The sequence below is a fragment of the Tetrao urogallus genome (genome assembly GCF_951394365.1).
Source record: "Tetrao urogallus genome assembly, chromosome: 22".
NCBI lineage: Eukaryota > Metazoa > Chordata > Aves > Galliformes > Phasianidae > Tetrao > Tetrao urogallus.
The window spans coordinates 5,504,736-5,514,013 of record NC_136835.1 but is presented as its reverse complement, the minus strand read 5'-3'; the positions used below and the strand labels follow the sequence as shown (position 1 = coordinate 5,514,013).

Sequence of the window (9,278 nt, the reverse complement as noted above, 5' to 3'; positions counted from 1 at the left end):
AGGAGAACACTGTTCCATTTTAAAAAGTTGTCCTTTAACACTGTTTTCTTTTTCCAAGAGCCTTTTGTATGGGGGGAAAATAGGAGAGTGTTCAGAGTTGCCCTCCTCTTGCTGTGTTACAGAAACCAGTGACTGCTCTGTGGTAACTGAGGCACCTTCTGTACCCTACGTGCATTTCAGCAAGCATGAGCTGGAAGGTTGTTGCACTGTGCAGTGTTATCAGCAAACCTCCCCTTTTGTTTGGTGAATCTTGGATGCCCAACACGCTGTCCCATTTGTGTTTGGGGGGCACAGGCTTCATTGTGCACCCACCCACTCCCAGCATCCCAACTTCTGCTGTAGAAGCTGAGACAGACTGTGCTCCTCTTCCCATCCTTTGAGGCTGGATGAATGGGGAGAAGTGAAACTGAAGGGAGAGAAAAGAAACCAAAGGTGCAAAACAAACAAACAAATCCTTTATGTAAGGTGACTGCTATGATGCCCCTTAGAAAGAAAACTAAAAGATTTTGAGGTAAGTGAAACCTGTGAAAGGTGATGAGCGGGTGATGATGGAAGGGCAAGGAGCACAGGAGGCGTGTCTCCCACCCTTGGGAGCAAGCCTTGGGCTGTGGATGTGGCTCTGCTGCCTGTCTGAGAACCTGGCCCTGTCTGGCACTTTGTTTTATAAATCTTGTGTTTAAATTTACAACTTGAAGTGCAGCAGGAAGGCATTTCCCTAGAATATAGCTACTGATGAGATTGCCTGTCTTTGAGACTGAGCGCTGATTTGGAGGAGAGGAGGCTTTGATTTTTGTGTGCATGCCTTTTGTGGACTTGTTGTCACTCCCTGGAGCCCCCAAAGCAGCAGCAAGGCCTGGGGGCACAGCTGCATCCTGCAGCAGGTGCTCAGTCTCTGGAGATAGAAGATAAGCTGGGAAGGAAGAGCCTACAGGTGGCTCCTTGCACTCTGCCATTGTGTTGGCATTGCTCTGATGGCTGCTCGACTTGGTGCTTGTGGCCTGGGCTCTTCAGAGCCCTCTAGAATATAGCGGGGCATCTCGGGGGATGGAACAGAGGCACCAAGGGAGGGACTGAGCAGTGGTGCTTCTCCAGTCTCAGCTGCTGCTTCTGTATGACTTGTTTGTCGTTGAATTCTTGTACCGGTGCGTCTGATGCTAAGCAAATAGATGGCAGCGTTCCTCTGGGGACGGAGCCCCGGGACAGCTGATGGTTTTCTGAGCAGCAGCAAACTGCTGAGCTCTGCAGTTTATGTGTCTGCCTGGCAGGAGTGCAGGGACCCACAGCACTGCAGGCACAGCACCTGTGCTGCTGCAGCACCGAATGTTCTTCCTTGGGAAAACAAAACCCCAAATCTTTCCCTGGGTGTCAGGACTTGGGGACCTGAACAGAAATGGCTACAAAGAAGCTTAATTCTCGTAAACGGTCTCAAAAGTTGACTTTTAGCGGCAGAAGTGGTTGAACAGTGCCGCCTGGTGGGAAGCACGTGGGGAGAGAAATAGGGAGCTGCTGCTGGAAGCTGATGCAGGCATTGCTGCACACACGCAGCCCTCCGATGGGCGTCGGACAGCCCCCAGCTCCCTGCTGGCGGTGATGCTGGGGGCTGCTCCAAGCTGTGCCCTTGCTTGCCTTGCTTTTGTGGCTTGAGGCCAAACCACCAGAGCAACCCTACAGCCCTCCGTGTTGAAGCTGAGTCTTAGGGGACAGGTTTGACCGTGGACCCGATCTTTTTAGCAATTAATGTATAGTGTTGCCACAAATGACATGAGTTCTTGTGGACTTGAGCAAAGTGATTTGTGTTTGTTCACCGTGTTCTGCCTTTGCTGATCTCGTGTTAGGAGCCTGTGTTAGAAGCACTGCTGCTGACCTCAGTACGCAGTTTTGGGGTGGGGGGAGGCTGCCTGTTGACCTTCCCAGGGTCCCTCTATCCCAAGCAGAAGTTAGCACAGCAGTAGCCTCACCATTGTCTCCATGATAAACCCCAGTCATTACAGGTGCACAGAGAGGACCTGCTGAAAGTCCTCCCAACAACTTTTGCTATTAATTAACAGGAAGCAATATGCCTGCAGTGCCTGAATCCCCCCGGCCAGGCGTAAAGGCCACAGAGCTGCTGCCATCTGTCCATCCCCACCTCCCTGCCCCAATGCCTTCTGTGCTGAGCTATTTCTGCTGCCCTGTCGTGCTGGGTGAGAAGGACGGCAACCTAAAAATGCCCAGGCTGGTTTGTTGTTTGCTGCAGTCTGGGCACATAAGCTGCAGTTTGGGGTATTGGCACATGAGCACAAAGTCACCTCGTCCTGTGGCTTTAGAGATCCCTGCTGTGGGCATGAAATGGCTTTCCAGGGTTTGTTTTGTTTTGTTTTTTACTGTTAATTAATGAGGCAGAGACACAAACACACACGTACACAGGAATAGTTTTTAACCTGGCTTGATTAATGCTGTCAAGTTGTACATCTGAGTGTGAGCTCAGTGGGACTGTTGCTTTTGCTTAATACCACAAGACACCTCAGTCTGGATTGTTGCATTACAGTACAAATAAAAAACAGAAACAAAACCACATCTGCATCATACAAGGTGAGAAGAATATGAGAATTCTAAATATTTACAGAGGAGGGCAGTGGGGAAACCACAAAAAATATTTACATAAAAATACATGAGCTTGTCAGCATATACATTTTACACCAGTTCACAAAAAAAAAAAAAAAAAAGACACTATATAAATTAGAGTGAAGGGAACTCCAAAGGTAACCCAAGACTTTCTGGGACGTTTCTCTCATGCGGCTCAGGGAAAGAAAAACCAAGTCTTCTACAGCAGGAAAATGAACAGCAAAACAACCCTGTCCTCCCCCCACCCCCCGCCACCCCCACAGACTGGATGAGGCAAGACTGCACACAAAGGTATTCTGCTGGATGGTTGCTTACACCAGACCATGCCTTCAATACTGGGTTTCTGTAGCACAAGGTTTGGGGAAAAGTGTTGCATGCCTAAGCCGCTGTAACAAAAGAAACTGAAACAATTTCTCATCCAGATTTCCTACCTACGCATTGCTTCAGGCAATGCCCTGGCCACTGCTGAATGGAGAGTGCATGTGAGGTTCTGTCCCTTCTGGGGTTAAAGAGGAACAGCGTGTTTTGGGGTTGGTTTTGGTTTTGTGTAGCCATTTATACAATCCTTACCAACCACTTTGAAATGATGAGCGCAAAATGAGCATCTCTGGAAAGACATAGGCACAAAGTTGTGGGCGTTCTGTCACTTCTGCATATAGATTTCACCTGATAAGCCTCTTCTGAAAATCAGAAATGATTTTCTAGGGGTCAGGTCCTCATTACTCACAGGTCTCCTGTGGGTCACTCACTGCTCCAAGGTTGAGGTGAAAATTCAGAGCTGGAGTTGCACCCTGACTCTTGCATTGCATGAGGGAGAACTCAGTTAAGAACTTAGGAGGTGGAGATTGAAGATGTAGATACTGTGGTATACTTACTTGTGGTAAGTATAAGGGAATTATTTTAGATCACACTGCTTGTCATCTTGGCTGGGAGTTGAGGTTAGGCAGTAAATTACTTTATCTGAGCAGAATTGGCCTTGCAATGGATTGTTCTTTGTTTGCCTTGCCATCCCCTTGCTCTCTCTCCCATTTCTCTGCTAGGATGCTGAGAACTGCATTACCAACTTACCTTCCTGGGACATCTGGTGTAACCTCCTCTCCTTGCTCTGATGCACAATGCCCTGTCTTTCATAGCTGATATGATTTTGGAAAGATATCTTGACTGACTGACTGTGAATCAATTAATGGGCATGGAAAAACTAAGGACCATCAGCTTAACCACAGTGCAAGAGCAGAACTGCATAGCTGGCTATATGGCTTTGCGTGGGGTGGGTGTGGGGATGACTGCTGAATCCTAGCAGTGTTTACCAAAGCTAAAAGAGAAGTGCTCATCTGTATTTGTGCCTGGGACTGAACCTCGTGTTATTTAGCTGTGGCCCTGCACTGGTGGTAGGCTGTTCTTTGGGAGTGCACAGCCCTGAGTACGTGCTCACGTGGCTGTGCAAGGCTGGGGTGATGCTGGGGGAAGCTTTCTGCTGCGTGCCTTTCTTTCAATAGAGATGTTCTTTCTCTTAAGGGAAGTTTGCAGCACCCATCTTGGCGTACGGATGTGTGCTTCTAGGAGCTCGTTTGGAAGGTGCTGAAAGCTTTTGTTCCCAAGGGGATGCTCAGCACCTGGTACAGCGCAGGGAACTGGAGATGGCAGGCTTGGGGGGGTAGGAGCACTGTGGGGAACGGTTGTCCAGGGATGGCACTTGGTATCTACAGGGAGATAGTGGCTTTGCACAGGAAAATCCAGAGGCATTTAGAATTGGTGGGAGCTGATTTCAGCCCCCTCGTAGCAGGATAGTCCTGATTAGATAAGGCCAAAATGGAAGTTAGGTGCTGGGGGCAGGAGGGGGGAGTTAAGGCTTTCACAGAGAGAGAGGTTTGACCTCCCAGCTCTCATTACCTGAATCCCAAATAGCCCAAACCAAAGCACAGTCCCTCGTTCAGATGGAGACCTCAGCAGCCATGGGAGTCTGTGCTCAGCACTACAGGACTGCTTCTCATCCTAACAGAACCCAGGGTGCTCAACCCAGACACCCCAGCTCTTGCACTGAGGGTTGGGGATGGCTCACCTAACACCTTTCTGTGCATCTTTTTGTTAGTCCTTAAAAGCAAACATTACAAATAGCGTTTCCTCATGAAGAAACAAACCCTTCTACCTGGTAATTACTGGTAACCTGGCTCACAGTGCTTTTTTTCTTTTTCTGACTTCCAGATTTACTTCTGGAACACGTAACAACTCTTCTAGACAGAACGCTTAAAACATCAGCTTTGCACAACAAAATAGGACCATTAGGTAATGTTACTGAAACAGCCCCAGACAAGGCTACAAGAAGCAAACATCTGAAGACAGATCAGCTGCAAGAAGCAGATCTTCTTAGTGATTCAAAATAGCCATGAAACTTCTGTTTAAAAAACAAAACAAAACAAAACCAACACAACTGATGTCAGCTCCCTTTAACTTTCACAGCTGTGTCCCAACTGCAGGACCTCCAGCTTTTTAATACAACATCAGAGATTCGAAATGGGTAGGGAAGTTCTTCAGCCACACAGAACAGGAATTGGTATTTATCAGTGAGCATTTAAAAATTCTAAATCTCAAGTATTGCTTGCAAGTCCTGTCTAACGAAACGGATGTGCTTTGTAAGATGGGGTTGTAGTTGGTGCTGGAAAGTCTGGGAGGCTGCACAGGGTGGGTGCCTGACTTCTCTTACAGTACAGAAAGCTTTTAAATACTTAGGACAGAGATATTGGTGTATTACAGAGTGCACTGGCCTTCTGTCCCTACTTCTAACTGAATACTGGTATCATCTACGCTTGTGATACAGGAGGGAATGTTATTTCACAGCACATAACTGCTCCGCATGTGCCATGACTTCACAGGGATCCCTTTGCCAACACAGAGCTGAAAGCTTACAGAAAGCTGTGTCCTGCAGCCTTCAGCTTAAGGTCAATAGGAGCACTTCCCTGATCTAAGAGCTGCAGGATCTGGCCGGGGGCAAAGAGCTGGCTGTTCAGGTAACTCAGCACTTGCACACTCATTCCCAGCTAGTAACTGTGCTCCCATTTACAAGCTGGGCATAACACTATGGAGATCTTACCCTTTCTGTAGATAGGGGATACTGGCTAGCCACAACATGGATTAAATTGTCTGCACCATAGCTAGCCCAGCAGCATAAAGGGTTGGCATGAAATGGATGTGCTGCTCCCAAGTGTCTGTTGTTTTCTTGTGTTGGCTTTTGGTATGAGAAATGTAGACCTGTGATCTACTCGGCTTCTACAGCAGACCTCTGCTTATGCTAGAGAACCTTTAAAGTAATTTGATTTCACGTAGGCAGAAGCAACTTGTTAAGCAAGCAATTTAGAAAGTGTGCTGTATTTTGGATTTGCTTCAGAGCCTATTCACTAGGCTGAGGTCAAAATAGGCTCACACCCACTTCAAAGCAGTTGAAGTGGACCCGCTATGCCTAAGCAATAATCTTTCAAGGAGAGGCTTGACCTTGGCATTGATCAAGAAGAAAGTGTTCAGGAGGTCTCCCCCTGCTCCAGCAGCTTTCCACCTGCTCTTCCTGCATAACCTCAGAGGGGAGGGGAAGCAGTTCCTGCACGTCATGGAGAATCTTTCTTGGGAGCTAACAGTGGGAAAGGCAACACATGGGGCTCACAAAAACAGCAGCATGCACAGTCTGTCATGCATGGGATAATGGAGGCATGGTGAGGAAGTGGTAATAACGGCCAATGTTAAATCCAGGAAAGAAAAAACTTCCTTTCCCCTACCCCAGCAGCATCTCTTTCAGCTCTGCCTGTCCTCTCTGGCAATATCTGTGCACCAACAGCTTGCCCTGTCGTTCCAGTTGTCTCAAATGACATGAAAAAGCTATATCTCTACTACATAAAAACAGTGAGTGGTGGGCTGGGAGGGATGGGGCTGAAGGTGGGTTTGCTTTGCTCATTGGGGCAGGAATTTATTTTTTTTTTTTTTTCCATCGCTGAAAAAATAAAACAGTCCACTGTCCAGCAGAGGCTGTTTAAAACTCTATTATTTCAATTATTTCCATTATTTCTTTTACCTCCGTGTGCTCACTCAACATGGACCTCTGTTTCAGGCCTTTGCAAACACAGCTCTGTGGGAAGGAAGGCCCCCTGGCCGAGGGCCGTGGCGTAAATTCTACTGTGCACATGGGTAAAAGCGGGGGGCACACACCCCCCTTCTCCAGCATAGCCCCCTCTTTGGTGCTGAGGCATGGTATGGTAATCTTCCACGTTATCATACTGGGACATCACAGTCATAGTGCTTTGGCGTTTCCCAAGGGTTTGGTACGGGTAGAAGAGGGCAGAGTCCTTCTCCACGGACTCGCGGTGCTGCACCCTGAGGCTGTGGCTCCGTTCAGGTGAAGGCGGCGGTGCCATGGGGGAGGCTGCGTGCTCCTCTTCCTTGTAGCCATCTCTGGGGTGTTTCTCAATGGACGTGCTGGGCCTGGCTCGGGACCTTTCCAAATCTGGCCTGTCCTCCGCCAGCCTCACTTCCTTGTGGTTTAGTCTCAGGGTGTCCTGGTTTGCCAGGATGTACTTCCTGCCCAAGTGCTGGTAGCCCATGGGCTCAGTGGGCTCGGCGCCTTTGGGCCTGTAATCAGGATAAGGGGGTCCGTTTTTGGGTTCGGAAGGCTGCCTGTGGCTCGGTTCCTGCTGCAGGTGTGGCCGGTGGTCGCTGGCGCTGCAGGTCGGCTCGTGCAGCTTCCTGCTGCGGATGCTGCTCTGCTTCTGGGGAAGGGACGGCTTCTCCGGCTGCCCGTTCCCGTAGGCGCCATGGTAGTGGGCTCTGTCCAGCTCTGGCTCAGGGTGCTGCATGTAGTAACGTTCCTCCCCGTCAGGTGTAGCTGCCTTGGCCGGGTACTTCCCCTCCTTCCCTTCCGCCACAGTGAGTAGCCCGCTCTTCCCAGGGTCCGACTTGCTGCGCAAGTGAATGATATCCGGCCCTCCCGGGTCCTCTGGCAGCAGCGGGGTCACGTTGTCATACTGCGACATCAGCGGCCCTTTCACTTTCTGCCGTGTGCGGCTCTCGCGGCGAATAGACTGCATGCGGTACTTCTCCATGTCCTCCAGGTCCCACGACATGTACATGTGCTTGATGTCCGGGGCAGGAGGCACGTCCCTGCTGATGAAGCTGTGCTCCTTGCCTGCCAGGTGGCCGATGAGGCCGCCCCGCGGGTAGGCAGACAGGCCGGGGTAGCGGTGCAAGCCCTTGCTGTGAAGCCGTGCCTCGTAGGACGCGAAGTCGCGGCTGTGCAGCGGGTGGAAAGGCCTGACCCGCATGGTGCTGTAGGGGTCCAGGTCATAGAAGTTCCCATCGGCAGAGGTGTAATAGGAAGATCCGGAGGAGCTGGAATAAGGGCTGTAGCGGTAATGCACCCTCCCATTCTCAAAGTAAGGCTGCAGCTGAGTGACGTGGTAGTCGGAGTGAGGCTGATATGGCTTGTACTGGTAGAGGGGCCGCGGGCAGAACAGTGGCTCATCGTCTGGAGGCACCTCGGTGCGCGAAATGGGGACGGAGCGGATGGCAGAGGCGGCCGGAGTGGGAACGTGCAGCGACTGAACCCTGCGGATGGTGGGGTAGGGTGGAGGGTCCTCAGCGTAGGTGGCGTTCCGCAGACCTGTGGGGCTCACGGAAGACGCGAACTCCATCCGGCTGCGAGGTTTGGAGTAGACAACAGAGCTGCTCCTCCCTTGGTTTGTGTAGGTGTTGTAGCGAGCGCCCGCAGAAGTGGGCGTCTCTGATCGAGGAGGGTAGGCTGGGTGCTGATCCGGCTTGCTGTGATAGCTCACGTGAGGAGGGACGCTCTCAGGTCGGTACTGGTGGATGGAGGTCGGCTTGTGGTGCAGGTAGACGTCTGGCCCGGAGGGCTCCAGGATGCTCTCGGGTTTGGGGTGCGGCACATACATGGACTGCAGGGAGGCGTGCTTGGGGGGCGGCGGCGGAGCGAGGGGTGGTGGTGGCAGCGGTGGTGGTGGCGGTGCTGGAGGAGGCAGCAGGACTTCCTCTACGGAGGAGGCCAGCATGGAGGAAGCCAGGAAGGCGTGGTAGTTGGAGTTGTTGATCGCGTCAGTGTTGTTGGAGTGCATGGCGGCAGCTATTTTGCTCTCCAGCGTTCTCACAGGTGGGACAGGCGGAGTGAAGCCATAGGAGGAGTGAGTAGGGACCGACTCGGAGCGCAGGTGCAGCAGGGGAGCCCTCGTACCCTCCCGTGGCTTTTCCAAACGGCTCTGGTGGCTGCTGGGCACAGAGGAGGAGCGGTGGCTGCTGGAAGTGCTTTCTGTGGCAAAACCAGGAGTAGGCTCGGGTGGTTTTTCAGGTGCAGCTGCACCCCAAACCTGTTGGGAAGAGATCAGAAGTTAGAGGCAATTCCCTCACTGGGAATATCTGTCAGTTATTTGGTTTTGAGCACTTCAGAAATGCCATCCGCTGAATCAGTAACCCCAGCAAATACTTCCCCCTTCCCCTCCATCCCCTCAAAACTTCTGAGAGCAAGTATATTTGGGACATTATTTTATGTTCACCTAGGCAATTTTGTGCTGCATTCCTGTCAGGCTGTGCCTCTGCCATACACTCACAATTCCAGTAACTTGCAAGGAGCCTCCTACCTCTTCCAGGAGCGAGACTGACTGAGTGCAACTCTCCCTGACTTCAGT

At 51.0% G+C, this 9,278-nt stretch overlaps 1 protein-coding gene across 1 annotated transcript in view; it reads right to left on the bottom strand.

Moving 5' to 3' along the window:
* Positions 1 to 6,671: 6,671 nt before the first annotated feature.
* The window catches only part of ARHGAP32 (Rho GTPase activating protein 32), a gene marked incomplete at both ends in the record, with an annotated part of 105,416 nt that continues 102,809 nt past the window's right edge, over positions 6,672 to 9,278 (bottom strand). The window contains one exon of the mRNA XM_079545820.1: positions 6,672 to 8,960. Within this exon, the coding sequence (XP_079401946.1) occupies positions 6,672 to 8,960 (2,289 nt within the window). The remainder of the gene's footprint in view (positions 8,961 to 9,278) is intronic.